At 42.5% G+C, this 21,230-nt stretch overlaps 1 protein-coding gene across 3 annotated transcripts in view; it reads left to right on the forward strand.

The window, feature by feature from the left end:
- CACNA2D3 (calcium voltage-gated channel auxiliary subunit alpha2delta 3) overlaps positions 1 to 21,230 on the forward strand; it is a 939,729-nt gene that overhangs the window by 759,872 nt on the left and 158,627 nt on the right. For all 3 annotated transcript variants that reach the window (XM_031009416.3, XM_031009417.3, XM_055383540.2), the window contains 3 exons: positions 1,607 to 1,702; positions 6,996 to 7,117; positions 10,022 to 10,102. In XM_031009416.3, the coding sequence (XP_030865276.1) occupies positions 1,607 to 1,702; positions 6,996 to 7,117; positions 10,022 to 10,102 (299 nt within the window). The remainder of the gene's footprint in view (positions 1 to 1,606; positions 1,703 to 6,995; positions 7,118 to 10,021; positions 10,103 to 21,230) is intronic.

The following is a 21,230-nucleotide window of genomic DNA, read 5'->3' on the forward strand; positions in this document are numbered from 1 at the left end:
CTTATTTCCTGGGAAGCTGGCAACGAATTGAGCCTTTCCTGGGGTTTCTTTCTCTAGTAAACCTTGTAGTGTTTCTTTTCGGCTCTCATGAAACTCAAAATCTTGAGCAAAGGTTGCTGATTCATTCCTAACACATACTAAAGATTTCCAGAATGGTAACTTGCTTCGTAGTCCACCATCTGTAACTGATTGGACAGCCTGGCTTTCCAATTTGGTGTAGGCTACAAGCAGAAATGCATAGTGTTGGTTTTTATTCAGCCCTTAAATACTTAAACGTAGCATCCACCATTTTGACTTTCATCAAAGATCAAGTAACCAAATGACCTTACTTTGAAGATAACGTGGAGAATACTTTGGATCAAATTACTAGTAGCATTTAGGATAGAGAAACAAGCTCAAGAATTGGTGTTCTCTTCATACATTTATTGTAGGATAAAATTATGTGTTTGTGGACCGGGCATGGTGGCTCACACCTGTAATCCCAGCACTTTGGGAGGCCGAGGTGGGCAGATCACAATGGCAGGAGATCGAGACCATCCTGGCTAACACAGTGAAACGCTGTCTCTACTAAAAATACAAAAAATTAGCCAGGCGTGGTGGCAGGCGCCTGTAGTCCCAGCTACTCGGGAGGCTGAGGCAGGAGAACGGCATGAACCCGGGAGGCGGAGCTTGCAGTGAGCCGAGATAGCGCCATTGCACTCCAGCCTGGGCGACAGAGCCAGACTCCGTCTCAAAAAAAAAAAAAAAAAAAAAAGAAAGAAAGGAAAAAAATATTATGTGTTTGTGAAGAAAGGCCATTTGCTTTTTGCATAGGAGAAATATACCTTACTAATCTCCTAAAGAGCACACTCAAGCATATAGAATTTGCCTTGGAAGTTGAAACAAAATGATATTTAGTGAATTTTTATATTAGTTTTCCTTGCCAAGGCCGTTCTTAGAGTTCCTATGTGTAGCCTCCTACAGAGCTATTGGAAGAAGCCATTTCTTTACAAATCTCTTTGGGGTTGGTGGTGAGAATAAGGCCTGTGGTCTGGTAGAAGTGATAAGCTGGTGCCCCCACAACTGTGTGGATGTCAAAACCAATTCCAACTACGTGGAATTCCAGGCTGTGGGGTGCTGCAAACTTGGTTCCGTGGCTCAGCTGCTTTAATGGCAGATTCCACAAATGATCTCAAGACCAAGAATAAACTTGGTAGCTTTGATGCAAAAAGCGAGTCCTAAGCCCTAATTGGCTAGTCCTTCCCATTCTTAGTCTGATCTCTTTGAACTTGCACCCAGAACCTTGAAATAAAGATGTGTGTATGGTTGGAAGTAGATTTTTTTCACATGCTGCTTTTGTTGGCAGGAAGTTCTTCATTTTTCCTGCAAGTATTACTTTGAAAACTTTTGTAAGGGATACAAGTTGGCAATCTGTGCTCGTGTGTGTGTGTGTGTGTGTGTGTGTGTGTGTGTGTGTGTGTGTGTGTGTGTGTGTTTCTGTATCTTCTTTTAAAGTTTAAGTTTCAAAACTACTATTTTTAAAAAACATTCTGTGAGTCTTAAAATGCAATGTATTATCTGTTTACTGTCTAGAGGCCTCCCCCTGACATCCGTTGTTCTGTTTCAGAAATTCTGACAAGGGTGTGGAGGTTGCCTTCCTCGGCACTCGCACGGGCCTCTCCAGAATCAACCTGTTTGTCGGGGCTGAGCAGCTCACCAATCAGTAAGTAGGAGAGATCCTCTGCAGGGGCCCAGGGAGCTCCTGAAGTGGAACATTCAAAGGGAAGCGTATTTCATTTCTTGATTCCACTACTGGTAGAAACATAATTTAGGCCACCCCAGGCCTATTGAGATTTTTCCTCTCTGTTCTACCATGCGGGCCCCAGCATGTGCTTTCACCTGCCTGTTAGCCCTTCCACCACCCTTTGTTCCTCACGCTTGTTGGCTTCTGTCCACTGTCCTGGAGTCCTCTCCCACCCTGATGAGTCATTTCAGAACTCTGGGAGGTGGTGCGGCTGCTGGGGGAGCCGCCAGAGGGAGGAAACACTCATCTCGTAACAAATGGCTTCAGGGTGTTCAGCTGTTCTGCAGCTATGCTGAGGAATGCCTGCCTGTACAAAAGTCACTGTTCCAATTCCTGTTTGTTTACATTTTACTAATAAACCTCTGCCTCTGTGCTTAGCCTGAGGGGCTGCAGAGCTCCACACCCAGGAGTGGGCCCTCTGGGCATGCTGGGGTTTGACAGTGTCTCCTTGGACTTCCAAAGAGACGTGGATGGATGGTGGGCAGAGAGTTTCCAGGTCTAGTACCCAGATGCTCAGCCCCTGCATCTTCAGAGAACCACGGGCCCTTAACTCATCAAATTGGTGTTTCACCAGGGCTAGTAGGTAGACTGTGAAGTCTTTTCTGAGTCTGTTAATAAGTTTTTTCTATTTCTTTTCTCTGAAGCAAGAGAGATTGTTAAGACATGGACAAATGGGTCCCAAGATTCAGAAAGTTAGAGAGTGGTTTGCAAGTGTGTGTGTGAGAGTTCAGAGGTTACCACAGAACATTATACCCCCAACCTTCAGGGTACCTGGAGGTGAATAACCAAGCCACAGGGTAGCTGCCAATTTGAGAGGGATTGGCATATCAGGGGTCCAAGGAGGCGGTGCTTCCTTGGAGCTTGACAGTGCTGTTTGCCCCTGCTAGATGAGGCCCTGACACCCACCATATAACCTTACAAAACCAAGTCTGGTAAATGACAGATCAATCAATGTTTAGGTATTTAAAGAGATTGGCTTTGAATTCTGTTCCAGAACTTCGACCTTCTTGATACTCACATTTATCGTCTATGAAGTTTGATTATAGTTGCAACTTGATTTTTAAAGCCTTTTTTAAGCGTTTTTCCCCCAGACAATTGTTTTTCCAGAGGGCAAGTTCCTGGGAAGGACTAGAGGTGCTGAGATACACATTGCCTTCTCCTGTTAGGATCCAGATAGGCAAGGGGAGACAAGGGAATTCATTTTCTAATACTCATTGAGAAAGTCTGCTGCTGGCATTGAGACTGAAACAAGCAAAGCTGCAAAACAGTAACAATAAAACATGACACTTTGCTGGTCTGATAACTGTGTTATTGTGACGGATTTAAAAGACAAAGGACCACAGTAAGGATGCTGGGAGGTGTACCTGGCTTATCTCACTTGGGTATCTTCATTCTGTCCTCCTGAAAAGTGAGAGCAGTGATCTCTTTTGGTTACTGTGAAGATCAAAAAAAATTATGGATGAGCTGGGCACAGTGGCTCATGCCTGTAATCCCAGAACTTTGGGAGGCCAAGGCAGGCAGATCACTTGAGGTCAGGAGTTTGAGACCAGCCTGGTCAACATGGTGAAACCCTGTCTTTACTAAAAATACAAAAATTAGCCGGGCGTGGTGGCACACACCTGTAATCCCAGCTACTCAGGAGGCTGAGGTAGGAGAATCACTTGAACCCGGGAGGTGAAGGCTGTAGTGAGCTGAGATTGTGTCACTGCACTCCAGCCTGGGCAACAGAGTGAGACTCTCTCAAAAAAAATTTTTTTTTTTTAATGGATGGAAAATTTCTTTGGGAAGCTAAAAATTCCTACAACTGTGTGTTCTATTCTTTGTGGCATGACGTGACCCACAGAGTGGGTACTCATTGACAGTTTGAATGGATGAAATCTTCTGTCTTCAAGAAACTCCTGTCATCGCTTCATATAGAGGCACCTTGACATCTATTGTCTTAGGGTCTTACCTGCCTATCCCCTCCCATCAAATGGTATTTGTCAAGATCCAGCTATTTGGATACACTCTCTAAGCCAGGCTGAGAAAGTTTTTAGCATTTCTGACTTTTGGTTTAGTTTTTGCTTTTGACTAGGGTATGAAAGGCAGAGCTTTAAGTATTGGGCAGAGAACTTGATAATATAAAGTTGCTACCCTGCAATTATCTCATACTATCATCAGTCTCCTACACTGAGATTTCATCCCATACCCCCGCCACCTGCATTTGGAAGTAGGTCAATTATACTGAAACTTGGCCGTCACCCCCTATAGTTATAATACATTCTGTGCCTTCAGTATGACCTCTCACATCACATGCATATAGCATCCAGTGATGTTAGCCTTCACAGCGTACAGCCTTAAGTTTAGAAGATGGCCACTTTACCCCTGCCCTTTCAACCACCAAGAACAAAAGAGCTCTTGGGCTTTAAGAATCCCATATATTTGTTAGAGCCTGTTTTCAGTGTCCATAACACTCTTTCACATATGGTGTTATGTAATTCTGATACAACCCTGGTAAAGTGCAGCGTTTTTATTGTTCCCATTTTGTAGATGAGTAAATGGGGGTCAGAGACTCAATTACTCACTCAGAGTCACCCAGTTCTTCCCAGAATCTAGACCAGCCTGACACACCACTGCAATAGCTCCTAATATCCGGAGGAGACTTTCACCTTACCCAGAAGGATCTTTCTTCCTGAAGAACATTTTTGGGATTCTGTAAAATCAGGTTGCTCCTTCCTGTTTCCTCCAGAATCGCTGCCTAGTAGTTGGCAGAGGCCTCCAGGGTTTCCCGGCAACTCAGTCCTTTCGCAGTGACACCAGGGCTAATGGGGATCAAGTGCCGCAGGCTCCTGCTGGCTGCCCTAGGTGCCAGCACTGTCCCGGGCAGCAGGGCACTGGACACCCAGATGTGCAGCATTCCAGATCTATTGCCAGCCACCCCCAAAGCCTGAATGTCACTGTCTTAAGTGAGGACCACTTCATACCTTCTAACCAAGCTACCATCTCATCTACCATGACTCTGAAAAAAGGCCTCCTGTGGGCATCATTAACCTGTGCTGCATAGACAGGGCACCTCTTAGCTGTAATGACCACTGAACAGACCTGCTGGGAGTGCGAACACCTTCTGCTCAGTCGTGGCTGCACCTGTGACCCAGGGTAGAGAGTAGCAATGCATCCTGCCATGGGTCAGGCAACAGAGGCTCCTCCTCACACCGTCCAGGTCAGGTTTATGAAGAATTTCATGTCTAGCGAAAGAAATGAAAAGGCTAAAATTTCAGTATTCCTGAAGCCTGATGACTTTTAGATTAGGAAACATTACCACTGAATACAGCAGCACAAGGAAGAGCTTGTCTACCAAGATGAGCCTGGAAGTCCTGATCTCCAGCATTCTAGATAGCACAGGGGATCTCTGCACTTTCTCAATCTTGCACATGACTCCAAAGTTGGCCTTAGCCTTCTGAATGAGAGAAGAAAGCTTTGTAAAAATTTTTCTTTTAAACACTTTTAGTTTCTGGAGAGTCATTTTGTCAATAAGAGTCAAGATCAAATGGAAGCAGCTTTGCTATGTCAGACCATTTTTGACCTACAATTACCAGTTCTAGTAGCACAAAATTTTATAGCAGTATTAACAAAGTAGAGCACTTATGAAGACGGCCATAGAAAGGAATTTAAACAAATTGAGAAATTTTATTTTTGAAGATATAGGAAATTGTGTTTAATACTGGAAGAGCTCTTATCTGGATATGAGATTAGATTTTTCTTGTGATCATTAAGCATACACCAAGCGCCTGCTGAGAGCCAGGCCCTGGAAATATTGGGAGGAGAAAGGTCCCAGACCTTAGAAAGGAGTTAGGACATGCTAGTACAAGTTACAGGGAGGTAGATTCCAGAGCTATCTAAGAACCTGGAGGGTGTCCCCCAAGGGCATGGGCCTCCTCTCCAAAAGTGGGCACTCCATCTTTGGTAGAGGTGAAGCGAACGCTGGTTAGACACACCCTGCAACTACTGAATGCTTTCCTGAACTGGGTGCCAAGTTCAGGAAACCAACCAGTTACAACTTAGCATGAAAATTTCTCTCCATGGTCCTTGTGATCCAATTCTCTGCTGCAAACTGCTGGGTTGAAAGTGGTGCCATTTCTGCTTCAACTCATGGCCTTTTCCCTACCTATATGTTGTCCCCTGATGGTCTCCCTTCCGGAAAAATGTCTGCAGCAGACTGTGGCCTAACCAGGCGGTCATCCCCCCACCACCTGAGTTGCACCGTATCAGCCAAGATGAGGCGCTTCAGGTGCTGGACAGCACATGTGACTCTCTAGAGGGATGTCAGGTCAATAATCATGCACTGGGACTTGAATATGCTTAAGGCTCTGTGAAGAGTGCACAAATGTGAACAAATCTCCTGTCCTTAGAGATCTTGGGAGGTCTGGGGAGGGGATATGATGATTGTGCAGGCCAAAAAATAAATAAAAGGCTATATGAAAGTTACCAAGATTGTGGGGGCCCAGGGTGTGGCAAAAGCTTGCATGTGTTTCTGTGGATTCATGGGGTAGATGGTAGATGAGGCGCACTTTGAAAATGCGTGTGATTTTGAAAGAAGAGACAGAAAGAAGAATGCACCTAGCCTTCCCAATAGACAAGCTCTCTGCGCAGAAGGCAGGGAGTCAGTGGAGGGCAGGGATGCACACAGGGGGCATGAGCAGGCCTGTTTGTCCAGTGAGGAGGCAGGTGAGGGAAGAAGTTACAAAGATCTCAGTGTGGGCTCACATTTACTTCCTTTGCACTTCTTCTGAGAAGCACGTTTACCTTCCTTACACTTGCTCTAAGAAGAATGAGATCTACTTAAGGAGTTGATTCTCCCAAGGGTATGAGTATATGTGTGTGAGTATTAAAGCCAGACAAAGCTTTGTGGTTTAGAGGGGACATCCTTGGGTTTTCTGATAGGATTTCTGTAGGCTTTGTTTGCTTGGCTTCAGACTTTAAGACAATTAGTTCACTACATATACAAGGAAAAATCATTTTACCCACTCAGAATTTGACTCCCAGAGCTCTGCAAGATGTTTTTGAGTAATCTGGGGTGCACAGTGTTAAGTGAGGCCCCCTCTATACTGAGAAAGGCAAGTTGGGGTTCTAAAAGTGAACACTGGTTTTACCTGATGAAGGCTGTCGGGGTGCTCCAGGCCCACCTTTACTCTGCTGAGTGATGCATGTTCTTCTGATTCTTTTCCACTTCAAGGGACTTCCTGAAAGCTGGCGACAAGGAGAACATTTTTAACGCAGACCATTTCCCTCTCTGGTACCGAAGAGCCGCTGAGCAGATTCCAGGGAGCTTCGTCTACTCGATCCCGTTCAGCACTGGTGGGTGCCGTTGTTGGAGGCGGGCTCTGTCTGTCTGGTCCAGTGGGTCTGGGCATTGTGTGCAGGGTGTTGGGAGCTGCCTGAATGCTGAAAGGAACCAAGTTCAACCCTCAGAGCCAGTGCTGAATATTGGGTCAGCCCTGAACCAGTGACCTGTTCCATAAGAGTAATAGCCTCAAAGAAAAGGAAGGTTTTTCCTTTACCAAATTGTGTAAATGTATTTCAGGAAGCAGGGCTGATGTTTTGCATCCTATGGGATTTTAATAGAAACTTGTCAGTCAGTTTTTTTAAATGTAGTCATGGCCCCACTTAGAGAAAATTCAAGCATCCCTTGCCAGAACCTTCAGTGAGTCACATCCCTGCAGAGGTCCACTGTTCCCCATTTGAATGAATTGATTTAATCTGATATGCCGGACTGAGGACTGACTTTGTATAACCATGTGCTCTCTTGACAGGAGCCTGCAGTTACCAGTGACAGGCATGTAGCCGATTAGTTTTTCAGTCCTAAGAGTTTATGATATGATAGTATAAAAAATTAAAGTCACCTGCCTCCAAAAAGAACTGAATGATGTCTTATTTCCACCAGTTTTGGAAGCAAAACATACTGGAAATGCTTCAGTTTTCCTCGTATTTTTTTTTTCTCTTGCCTCATGCATCTGGTATTTTGGGTACTCACTCTATACTGCTTATTGCAGAAACTTGAGAGATGAAGGAAACCTAGTTCTGTAAACTTGGGTTGCTCTGGAAAGTTCAATCTGTAGTTATATTTTACATATATCAGTTCCTTTCATATTAATCTTCTACAAATATTCCTAACTCAGTCCTAAGGGAAGTTCTCCAGGGTTTGTGCCCAATCCCCCTCCCTAAGGCTTGGTGCTTTCTCATTTCCATGACTGAAAATATTTTCAGAAAGGGTGCTTTTGAAATTTGTAGAGAGCAAAGAGTGCTCTTACAGTTGGTTGAATGGGCTCATTAGGAAGACAGTCCCTCATCAATGGACATATTTAAGGAGAGGCTGAATGTTATTGATGAGATTCTTTGCTGCTTGAGATTTCAGACTAGATTATCTGTTAGATTCTTTTCAGGTCTAAGGTTCTTTGGGTCTGTGCTCCTTTGCTGATAGACCTGTGTGTATGCCTGCCTGTAGTTGTGTGTGCTTTCTCAAACATAAATTTCCAGGTGTCTGAGGCTCGCTTGCTTGCTTGCTTGCTTGCTTGCTTCCTTTCTTTCATTCTTTTTTCTTTCTTTCTTTCTTTTTCTTTTTCTTTTTTTCTTTCTTTTCTTTTCTTTTCCTCTCTCTCTCTCTCTCTCTCCCCCCGCACCCCGTCTTTTTTTTTTTTGAGACAGAGTCTTGCTTCGTCACCCAGGTTGGAGTGCAGTGGCACGATCTTGGCTCACTGCAACCTCTGCCTTCTGGGTTCAAGCAATTCTCCTGCCTCAGCCTCCTCAGTAGCTGGGATTACAGGCATCCGCCACCATACCCAGCTAATTTTTGTATTTTTAGTAGAGTTGGGGTTTCACCATGTTGGCCAGGCTGGTCTCTAACTGCTGACTTAAAGTGACCCACCCTCCTTGGCTTCCCAAAGTGCTGGGACCGTGCCTGGCCTGAAGCTCTTTCTTTGTGCTTGTCTGCACCACACTTTATTGCTGAAAATATCAAGAGACAGTGAACTTTTTCATTCTGCTGCAGACCTATGAATAATAACATTGTCTTCTGTCAAGCAATCTCTTAAGACTTCCTTGTCACAATCCTCTAAAGAAAAATAATAGAACTTAGCTTGCTGTTCTTCTGTTTCTGGAATCATCGAGTTAACTAAAGCTGTTGTTGGATTGGTTTTTGGTAACTGGGATTTTCACCAAACTTTCAATGTAATGGTATAATGAAGTGAGTTTACCTTGTTCATGACAAAGTTACAGATGACATAACATCTTAGGACATTTCATAATCCCCTTAGAGTCCAGGAAAATCTTAAAAATCACCAACTGCAAGTCTCTGTGGTGGAGCTCTCTCTGTGGTGGAGCTCTCTTTAATTTTCTCTGCTATGTATTGAATACCTGTACAAACTAGAAAAGAAACTGGTTTTTATTGCTGCTTAAACTTGGGCCAGGAGAAAATTTCTCATTACTTTGGTCCTAAGTGTATTCATATTCAGGTTTGACTTTTCCCTGCTTCTCAATTCAATTGGATTTCATCCAACTCACATTCATTGAGCACCTTTTAGCAGGTGGGCATTGGACTAAATTATTAACTCCAGGCATTCAGAATTTGTGCTCAGTATCTTTTAATTCACGGAGATTGGAACCATTGCTGGTAATTGAAAATCTCTTAATACTAATGCCATATTGTTACCAGAATAATAATAGTTTGGAGTGATGATTATGCTCTAGCTCTATCCCTGTTTAGAATAATTTTGCCCAGAAAAACTGGGCTCGAAATTACAATTTTATAGATCAGTAAAGATTTAACCAATGAATCAGAGCTAAAGTCGCCAACTTGTAAAATAATTTCAAAGCCCTCATACAGCTCTTCATGGTTATATTTAGACAGGCAGTGTAAATATGACCACTGACACAAGTAAACACTGCAATTTGAAACCACAGATTACCAAAAAATGTGGTCCCTCGATGGTGGTCAATGGTTTCGATGTGAAGAGGCTGGATGTTCCCCAGTGCACTGGTGGTCATAACTCAACTCGCTGATTCCTTCAGCTGGGAGGACTCGCAGCACTGCACTCATGGCCTGGCAGCGTAGGCAGAGCATCCACACCTCAGAGGACTCTGGGGCCTGGGACCAAGCCCCAGAACAATTTGCAGAATTGGTGACTGTAGACCGATATGATTACTCTCTTAACGTGTACACTGTAATTATCTTCATTTTTGTTGTGGTGTTTTTTCTTTTCACAGGACCAGTCAATAAAAGCAATGTGGTGACAGCGAGTACATCCATCCAGCTCCTGGATGAACGGAAATCTCCTGTGGTGGCAGGTAAATAATTGATTCAGTCCATGAAGTAAGCATGGCACCCATTCATCCGGCCAGTGGGCTACTTCTGCGAGGCACACTTATCCTCCAAAAAGGTTTTCAAAGGAGAAAACAATTTTAAATTACTTCCTTCTCAGCTTGGTGTCATCTCCTTCAAACCAAGACTGACAGCTGGTGGTCGTTGATGTGAAAACAGAAAACTTTCCCAGCGTTTCTATCCTTAAACTCTGAGCCAGTAAGAAATTGTCAGTACTTGCCGAGGAGAATTTCTTGATGGTAGGTAGCATGTTCATTCAAAGTAAACTCCAGATCTCCAGCTTCTGTGTCATTAGGATGACAGTGGGCATACAAGGAAATTGCAGGTTTGTTTTAGGCAAACACAAACTGAAATGTGCCCTTCTCCAGAGAGACTGAGATTTTCATCCCCCTAATCCCCCTGGGGAATTAGAGTTAGCTGTATCTGCAGGTGCTGGGTTTGGGACCAGGGGAAAGCCAAAATATTATATGACTGAGAGTCTTGAATTGTCAAAGAAGTCCTGTTTCTGGCTTTTTCCATTTCTCTCACTTTCTAGGAGTGTCAGCAGCTGTCTGTGGATGGCTAGGGGCTTTCATTGGTGGCATTTGGCCTAAAGGGCTGGCAACTAGCAAAAAGCCCTCTTTGAAGACAGATGCTGACATAAAAACAAGGCCTGAGGGTGTGTCTGGCACATGGTTTATTCTGATCATTTTGGAACCATTGGTTGATGGGTGGGTGATATGCTCCAAGCACCATCCTGGTGTTGGCTGGGTTTACTAAAGAGAGCGATTTTTGTTTTCCAGCAGTCTCCCTCAATAGGTTGTACTTTAGGGTGACCTAACATCCACTTCTGTGTCTTCACACACTGAATATTTGTGGGAAGGAGTATAAATGGAGCAGATGGAGGATACCTGTTTGAAGTGGTTGTTCTTTGGCGAGGAAATACTGCTTTTTTCCCCCCACTTTACTTCTGACTTGGCCTATGTATAATTGTATTAGTAGGGTTGAAAGATCTGGGGGTAGTTGCCCTGGTTATTCCTGAGTTACTGGGTATGACAAGGATGACAGCCTTATGTATCTGACCTGTGGCTCATCTTGAACTAAGCAGACCTATTCTTAATCAGCCAGGAGATATGGGCTCTGAGGATTCACAGTTGCTGTCTTCAAATTTTGTCACTTAATGTCTCATGTTCCTTGAGGAAAGTGGGAGACAGGATCATTTAACTCAACAAGATTTACTTATGCTTAAAGGAGGTCAGACTTGCTTACCTCCAGGCTGGTCCAGCGAGCTAATTCTGAAGGCATGTTATCTCCCAGGAGCTGAGGCCACATGCAGCAGCTGTCAATGACATGGTCTGGCCAGAATATCTGGTTGTCTGTTTGAAATTTCTTTTTAAAACCCTTTCTTTGGGTTTCTAGTTTAGTCATCGTGAAGAATCAGCCCTAAGGTCACTGTGCCTGTCCCAGCCACCTCTGTCCAAGTTTACAAACTATGCTCACATGTTTCCAAATGCCTTACATTTATAAATGCCTGTTTGGCTGAGTATGGATGAAACGTGGTCTGAGCCTGAACACTGTGTATCCAGTCTAGAGAAGAACGTGCACTTTCCAAATGCTATGCCAGTCTATCGTCGAGTTGCATCGCTGGCCATAGACCACAGGCAGGTCACAAGACACAGTTTGGTCCACCCTGAGTGGGTGGAGAAGGCACCCTCCTATTTACTGCTTCTCTGTGTATGCCAAATGGCCCCGATTTTCAGAAGATAATTACAGAGCAAGGCCAAGAAGCAAGGTCATTTAAAGAACCGTATTTAGTCCTTACCTTTTAGAATTGGTGACTGTTAACCTTTTTCAAACTTTGGTAGACATAAGATAAAACAGAATTGCTTGGTTTTGATGTTGAAGGCTGCTGTGGATGCAGCCCCACGAAGGCAGTGACCTCAAGAAGACCTCTCTGTCTCCAAAAACAGAGCGGCCTCTTCAGCACCCCCTCCCCAAGTTTTCCTGACTCTGACAACCATCATATCACTGTGTGATTAGGTTTGGTAACTTTCCTCTGTGTATTTTCCTCAAATTAAGTAGACACTGTTTACCACTCTAAAATTAAAAAGGCCATTTTAATTGGGGAAGAAGCCTTGTTTTGGCAGATGAAGATGAATATGTGAGCAGGCTTTTCTCCCATCAGTGTGCCCCAACAGCAGATGGGAGACAGCCGACTGGCAGGAATGTTAGGTCTCAATGAAATCCTTGTGTTAAAGTGGAACTCTTCTGAAAGAAGAGGTGTACAACTATGCAAATAATTATCAAGGACTCCTTGGAAAGGCCAGCTTCACTCCCAGGCCTGACCTGGTCATCTCATGTTCATTGGCTATATATGTCTGGGGTAGAAAGAGGTTTTTTTGTTTCATTTTCTTGTTTTTTGTTTTCTTCTCTTCTTTCTCTTTTGTGTGTTTTCTTTTTTAAACAAAAACATTTAGATACTCATCTGTCAATGACACCTTTGAAGAAAGGCCAGTCAGACTGGGCAAGATTCCATTTGTACGCCAGCCTTGGTGCATAAATGGGCCCCATCCATCTTCCTGGCCTATGACATTGCTTACAGTCCTTCTCTTGAGAAGCCTGCCAACTCTCCAGCTGCCACCAGTGTGCTGCATTTTCTTAATTGCTTTCCCACTGCACAGGAAGAAGTGGTGGGACTCTCCCTTTGACCTACCAAGTCTCATCCTAGCCCTGGAACCTTCTGTTGTGTCAGGTCCCTCATCCATTGCATTGTTGTCACTGGAAATGCAGATCTTGGACTGTAAGGTCCACGCAGTTTGTCATTCACTCTATAACTTGCTAAATGTGTGGTCTTGGGTCTCTAAAGTTCTATCTAAAATAGGCTTGGGATTATTACCTCCCTTGCCTTCACGTGTGTCAATTCAGGGATAAAATGAGAAAACAAACAAGAAAATTCTTGGATAAGAGAGAAAAATAAAAATGCTAGAGTTCAGCATAACCCGTTTTTATCTAAAAGTTGGTGGCATATTCATTCATTCAATAAATAAATATTTCCTGAGCTTCTGCTTTTGCCAGGCACTCTAGCTATAAATAAATAATAACCAGTGTCTTAATCCATTTTGTTTTGTTGTAACAGAATACCACAGAATGAGTAATTTTTTTAAATTTAACTTTATTTTAAGTTCAGGGGTACATGTGCACGTTTGTTACATAGGTAAACTGTGTTATGGGGGCTTGTTTTACAGATTATTTTATTGCACAGGTATTAAGCCTAGTACCCATTAGTTATTTTTCCTGATTCTCTCCCTCCTCCCACCCTCCACCCTCCATTAGGCCCTAGTGTGTGTTGTTTCCCTCTCTGTGTCCATGTGTTCTCATCATTTAGCTCCCACGTATAAGTGAGAACATGTGGTATTTGGTTTTCTGTTCCTGCATTAGTTTGCTAAGGATAATGGCCTGCAATTCCATCTATGTTCCTGCAAAGGACCTGATCTCATTCTTTTTTTATGGCTGCATAGTATTCCATGGTATATATGTACCACATTTTCTTTATCCAGTCTATCATTGATGGGCATTTAGGTTGATTCCATGTCTTTGCTATTGTGAATAGTGCTGCGGCAAACATACACGTGGATGTGTCTTTATGACAGAATGATTTATATTCCTTCAGGTATATACCCAGAAATGGGATTGCTGAGTAGGATGGTAGTTCTGTTTCCAGCTCTTTAAGGAATCGCAACACTGTTTTCTACAATGGCTGAACTAATTTACGCTCCCACCAACAGTGTATAAGCATTCCTTTTTCTCTCCAACTTCACCAGCATCTGTTATTTTTTGACTTTTTAATATTAGCCATTCTGACTGGTGTGAGATGGTATCTCATTGTGGTTTTGATTTGCATTTATCTAATGATCAGTGATGTTGAGCTTTTTTTCATATGCTTGTGAGCTGCATGTATGTCTTCTTCTGAGAAGTGTCTATTCATGTCCTTTGCCCACTTTTTAATGGGGCTATTTGTTTTCTCTTGTAAATTTGTTTAAGTTCCTTATAGATACTGGACATTAGACTTTTATCAGATGCTTAGTTTGCAAAAATTTTCTCCCACAGAATGGGTAATTTATACAGAAAATAAATTTATTTCTTACAGTTCTGCAGGCTGCAAACCCCAAGATCCAGGTGCCCACATCTGGCAAGAGCCTTCGTGCTGTGTCATGTTATGACAGAGGGCGGAAGGTAGAAGGGCAAGAGAGCACACACAAGAGAGGAGAAAGGGCAAAACCTATTTCGCCTTAACTTACTTATTGTTGACTTGAGTTTTATAAATTACGCTGATCGTGGCGGTGATTCTTTACTTTGTTCTCCCTGGAGAGACCTGGCCCACTAGTCCAGCAGTCATAGGCACCACATCTACCGTATCAGGGTAGAAATGACCTGGTACGAAGAAATGCAGGGAGGCAGAATTGAAGCAAGATGGAAGGTGTGGCCCTGCAGGAGACTTCTTCCCCTCCTCAAATTGTCTGTCTGACTTCCCTGTGTATCTTCTGGACCCTCCCTCTGACAAATACAAGATACTCAATACCAATATTTGTTAACAATTTCAGATTTCTAGAGATGTGTAAAATATTAAATAATGAAATCTGAATTATGTGCACTTGCTTTAAAGTGTACCTTTTAACATACCAGAATCTAAAATTGCTCCTAAAAATGTTTCATTTTGATTTCTTAGATAGTTTTGAACTCTTTAAGGGCAAAGACCCAATTATCTTTTTATTCCCAGTGCCAAGTACAAGGGCTAACATACGGTCCATATGGGAGCGATACTGGATAAATAAATGATTCAAGGAAGACGGGCTTCATTTTCACCTTCTTTATGTAGGTACATATTTATTGACCAGATAGCGGAAACATAGTACTTGACTAAAACTCTAAGACAGATAATCACTCAGTAGCTAAAACTCCAGTCCATACTATAGTAATATGATATTGATCAATATGAATATTTTAAGGAATAGAAAATTGTTTTGTGTCCCATCCCAGAAGCAACCTTGTTGGACCAGTAGTTATCTCTGCATCAGTAGATGTCTTTTCTGAGGTCCGGGCATCTAAGGTGATGCTTAGAATAGCTAATCTGATCACATCAGCAGATAAAAAGGAGTATAGACACCAGAGACATTGGTTTCTTATAGAAACTGCTCTTTTTAAACAGCTTTATTGAGGTAGGATTTATATATCTTTTTAAATTATAAAATTCAATGAATTTTAGTAAGTTTGGGAGTTGATTTGCAAGAAACACAGAACACTTTAGATCTGTTATTGGAGAAATTTGAAAATGTGGGTTATGTGGTCTCATTTGCATAACTCAGGGCAGTGTAATGAAGGGGAAGATCCCATTTAACCAGCTAATTAGGAAAGGGATTGATTAACATCAGTGATCATTAACTGTTGCCAAGTATGTGGTATTTAATCCGAATGCAGTATTTACTATGGGCCCTTCATTAGAGTTAGGTGAATAATGCTGGCAAAATGTTCTAGGCAAAAATTTAACTTGTCAACATTCCTTTGGTGGGATCTCGCATATTTGGTATGTAGGAGTTAACTAGTATGTCAGAAAGTGTGTATCAAGTCTGCCTGGATAAACCTCTAGTTTTTAAAATCTGAGCAAAGGAACTATTTTATTTTGGCAAAGATGAAAACTTACTGATTAAACCAGTAGTTTCCAACCAGGGGCAGTTTTGCCACCAGGGGACATTTGGCACCATCAAAAAACATTTCTGATTGGCACTACTGGTTAGGAGGATGCTACTGGCATCTAGTGGGTAGAGGTCAGGAATGGTGCTAAACATCTTGCAAAGCACAGGACAGCCTCTGCAACAAAGAATTATCTGGTTCACATGTCAGTAGTGCTGAGATTGAGAACTGCTGGGTTAAACTGACAGGTAAACTTCAACTCAGTGCTTTCAAATTCCGTGTTTTTCCTTATAGACTAACAATCTTGATTCATTTCTTTATTTTTAATTAACTCATTCAATAAATATATATATTGCACCTACAATGTTCCTAGCGCTGGGGATACAGCTGTGAACAAGTACCCCAGAAGGCACTGTGGAGGGTGTCAGGGGATTGTCAATTGATGACAAGGGCACTGTTGGCATCGATGTCCAGAGACTGAGATGACAGCTTCCCAATGAAGAATTGTTCCACACAAATGCTGCAGCACCCTCTGAGAATGCTGAGCATGGCCAAGTTGCTGCCAATGGAGAGCTTCCATTTGTGTGGCAGATACAGACAAGTATTGCAGGAATGAGAGAGAGGAAGGGAAGGAAGGGAAGAAATGAAAGGGAGGGAGGGAGGAAGAAGGAAGGAAGGGAGGGAAGAAATGAAAGGGAGGGAGGGAGGAAGAAGGAAGGAAGGAAGGAAGGATTGATTTCTAGTAGTGGTAAATACTTTCTAGAAATGGAGCAGGATTAAGAGATGAAATGTGGTTGGCAGTGGCAAAGGGGAGAGGAAGTGCGCAGCCATGTACACATGGGTATGTGGTGGGGCAGTGCCTTTCCAGGTTGGGGGTGGTTTGAGAAGGCCTCCCTGATGAGGGGACATGAATGGAGGTCTGAATCATGAGACGCAGTCTGCAGTCATCATGCAAAGATATACAGGAAGAGCATTCCAGGCAATGGGAACTAACGCCTCCAGTAACCTGGAATGAGATTCCTCATCCATGTGTCCATATTCCACGTGGGTGCTGTGAGACCTGAATGAGTCTCTTGGGTTTTGGGGGTAGTTACCAGGTTCTACAACCAGAGCTGATGAGTAGGTGGGTAGCTGACCCAGGGAAAGTGGGCAACCCAAGGCAAGTCTTTGCTCTGAATGTCAACTGTGAGGTGGGACTTTTTATATGTTTGGCATTTTTATTAAGCTAACAAATGAGTACTATGCAGGGACAGAAGCAGGTCTAAGCCAGTAGGACTGACAACAGCAAACTTTATAGAAATGAGTTAGTGATGTAGCTATAGGTCACACTTTATTTAAAGTCTACAGCAGAGTTTAAGAGTGAGAGCTGGACATTAGAGCAGCTGCTCTGCATACCACACAGTAGCCAGTGACAAGGGCATGTTGAGGATTATTGCCCCAGGAATAAAAATAGCCCAGAGTTTTGAGAAACTGGATCGTCTGTGCTCACTCTCCAGGACACTTGCTCCCAAGAGTTACTGTCCCTTTCTAAACTCCTCAAAAGCCCCAACGCGCCCTCCACTCAAAAATGAGCAGCAGAATTTTGGGGTGACACATCCTCATACCTGCTTGTGTGTTCTAAATCAGCAAGTTAAGCCACTTCTTTTAGAGGTCATGGTGGGATGTGGACATAAAAGACAGTGTGAACTGAGTATTTATGAGTGGGCACAGGCCATCCCCTTCCCCAGGCCTCACCCCTGTGCCTTCCTTTTCACATGTGTAAGAGGAGGTTGTTTGGTGCAGAGGTTGGATCTCTAACAGCCTCATTTTTAAAAGGTGGACATTTATTTTACCACCAGAGAAAAGGGAAGGAATTAACCAATACTGGAATATGTCTCATACCCAGATTCAGTCTTGCGTTTGGGGGAGTGTCTGATTCCTGTTGAGAGAAATAAGTTTTTATGTATATAAAGTTTTTGGTAAATGCTTACATCTGGGTGGGTAATAATCATTAGCTGCTAAATTATTATTGTCACTCTCTTCATTAAGAATTACCATATGTTACGCCCACTACTGCTCACTAGTCAGTGCTGTTCCCTGTATTATGTTATTTTTTCTGAAAACTTGCATATCAGAAGATTATATTAATAATATCTTCATATGTTTTGTATTAAAACTTTGAAACTCACACTTTCACATACCTGTGCCTCAGAGCTGAGGTTCGCAAACTACAGCTCTAGGAAACCACGCATGTACTTTCTCTATGGGTTTGTCTATTTTTGGACATTCCAGATAAATGGAATCATGTAATATGTGCCCTTTTGTGACAAGCTTCCTTCATTTAACATAATGTTTTTATGATCCATCCACATTGTAGCCTGTATCAGTACTTCATTTTTAAATTGCCATATAATATTCCCTTGTATGGATAAACATTTAGCACATCCATTCGTAAGTTGATGGATGCTTTTTTAGCTGTTAGTAATGTTGATATGAGCATCCATGTACATGTTTCTGTGCAGACCTATGTTTTTATAGTCTCTTGGGTACATACCTAAAAGTAGAATTGTTGGGTCATATGGTAACTCTATGTTTGGTATTTGGAAGAACTGCAAAACTGTTTTCCAAAGTGGCTGCACCATTTTACAACACCACCAGCAACATATGAACATTCCAATTTTTCTGCATCCTTTCTAATACTATCTGTCTTTTTTATTTTAGCCATCCTAGTGGTTGTGAAGTGATTTCTATTTCCCTAATGACTTAGCATCTTTTCGTGTGCTTACTTGCCATTTGTATATTTTCTTTAGAGAAAGGTCTATTCAGATCCTTTGCCCATATTTAAATTAAATTAGGTTGTCTTCATATTGTTGAGCTGTAAGAGTTGTTCATATATTCTGGATATAAATACCTTGTCAGGCCAGGTGTGGTGGCTCATGCCTATAATCCCAATGCTTTGGGAGGCTGAGTCAGGTAGATTGCTTGAACCTAGGAGTTCAAGACCAGCCTGGGCAACATGGTGAAACACCACCTCTACAAAAAAATACAAAAATTAGCTGGGCAGGCTGGCAGGCACCTGTAGTCCCAGTTATTCAGGAGGCTGAGGTGGGAAGATAGCTTGAGCCAGGAAGGTCAAGGCTGCAGTGAGCCGAGATCATGCCATTGTACTCCAGCCTGGGTGACAGAGTGAGACCCTGTCTCAAAACAAAAGAGAAAAAGCAAAAAATCTTGCGAGCTCTCCACTGCCTGTTTTTGTAGACAAAGTTGTATTGAAATGCAGGCATGCCCATATTGTCTGTGAATGCCTTCTTGCTAAAATGGCAGAGCTGAGTAGATGGAGGGGTAGAGACCATAGAAACTGCAAAGCCAAAAATATCCACTACCTGCTCCTTCACAGAAAAAGCTTGCCAAATCCAACTTCACATGAAAATATGTCACACTGTCTATTTAAAAGAACAACGAAAAAGGCTGATTTGTTCACTCACCTATTTAAACATGTTTCTATAAAAATGAAGTAGATATTTAAATCAGAGGTTATGTAAGTGGATGCCGAAGACAGAGCTTCGTGTATCAGAGGTTGTCCATCGGTAGTGCCTAATGTTTTTGTCTGTGTGGTTACACAGAAATTCCAATCAAAGATCCTAAGCTTTCTAAAAATATATGTTTTCATTGTAAGTCAAGACGGTGATTTAGTTAATCTTCACTCTAGCTTATAAATCTCTGAACAGTGCAATCAGCATAATGCTTGGTAGAACATTGAAAATGCCCTCACATGCTTTGGTGGAAAACAGTTTATGGGATTTTTTTTTTTTTCCAACATGGCTCATGAGAGATTTGGGGATTTATTTAACCGCCTTTATCCAGGCAAATCTCCTAGTAACCTTGTTGGGATTTTGATCTCAGTTAAGACTAGAATATGTATGACTCATGCTAAGTAAAGGGCCCACAGAGGATAGATGAGCTGACATGAATTTCCCTCCCCTGGGAAAAAAGGGACGGGCATGAGCAGAATCTGCAGCAGAAGAGTCCAAGCTTGTCCAACCTGCAGCCCGTGGGCTGTGCAGCTTCAAATGCAGCTCAACACAAATTCGTAAACTTTCTTAAAACATTATGAGATTTTTTTTGTGATTTTTTTTTTTTTTTTTTTTAGCTCATCAGCTATCGTTAGTGTTAATATATTTTGTGTGCAACACAGGTGGAGAACCCTGGGGCCCTGCAACATTTACAAGTCAGGGAGATGAGTGAATCAGCAAATGAGACCTAGGAGGGTTGGACAGTGAGGTCAGCAAATGAGACCTAGGAGGGTTGGACAGTGAGGTCAGCTAAGAACCAAGTAAAGGGAGACTTCAAGGAGAAAGTGATCAGCATGGTGAAGAAGACAATTCTTCTTCCAATGTGGCCCACGGAAGCCAAAAGATTGGACATCCCTGGCTAAACCCTTTGACTTGTCTGAAAGTCCAGTACATGAACTTTCTTGCCTGAGGAAAATGCTTTGATCAGTGTCTGGTGGGAAAGGGACAGTGCTGATCAAAGGCTTTTTATTCCCAATGTCTCCCAAAGTTTGCACTTACCAAGAACTCCTGGGTTCTCTTCTGGGTGAGAAGATCTGCAGGAAGTTAGGATCAATGCCTGAATGTCATTCTCACCTCAAGGCCAAAGTACACAATTATACATGACACAGCTCAGGCAGATGGTAGTAGGTAATTGTCTTTCAAAATAAAATTTCAGAATGAAAACATCGTGTATGGTCATAGTATATGCTTTACCACCAACTTCCAGATTTTATGATATAGTCAGGTTTTTAAGTCAAAAGCATTCTGTTACATTATTTTGTGTGATGCATTACTCATTTTTTTATGCTATATGCTCCTCTGCCTTGCTGTTTTCCATTTTCTCTGGAACCCACTCCACAATGAAATATTCCTCATGAAGGTCACCAGTAATTTCAGTAACTTCCATTGTTCTTTTGTCGTGGCCTATTAGCAGTGCTTCGCCATGTTGATCACTTTCTCCTTGAAGTTTCCCTTTGCTTGGTTCTTAGCTGACCTCACTGTCCAACCCTCCTAGGTCTCATTTGCTGATTCACTCATCTCCCTGACTAGTAAATGTTGGAGGGCCCCAGGGTTCTCCACCTGTGCTCCTATTTACTCTCAAGGCTTTGAACACTGTTCATAAACTGGTGATTCCCAAGCCACACTTCTCTTACTTGACCTTTCTTGCCTATTCAGTGTCTCTACTCTTTCTCCAATAGGCCTGTCAAATTCAATAGATGCCAGGCTGAAGTCCTGATTGCATTCACACCCTCCCCCTCCACCCTTTCTCCATAGCCTTGATAATTTAAAATCCAACTCAATAATTCTCATTTTCTAGTTAGTCCAAAACCTTTGGAGTCATCATTTATTTTTTTAAACAAAGCATGTCATCTTGGATAATATTGAATGTACTCAA

This window comes from Gorilla gorilla, chromosome 2 (assembly GCF_029281585.2).
Source record: "Gorilla gorilla gorilla isolate KB3781 chromosome 2, NHGRI_mGorGor1-v2.1_pri, whole genome shotgun sequence".
Classification (NCBI taxonomy): Eukaryota; Metazoa; Chordata; class Mammalia; order Primates; family Hominidae; genus Gorilla; species Gorilla gorilla.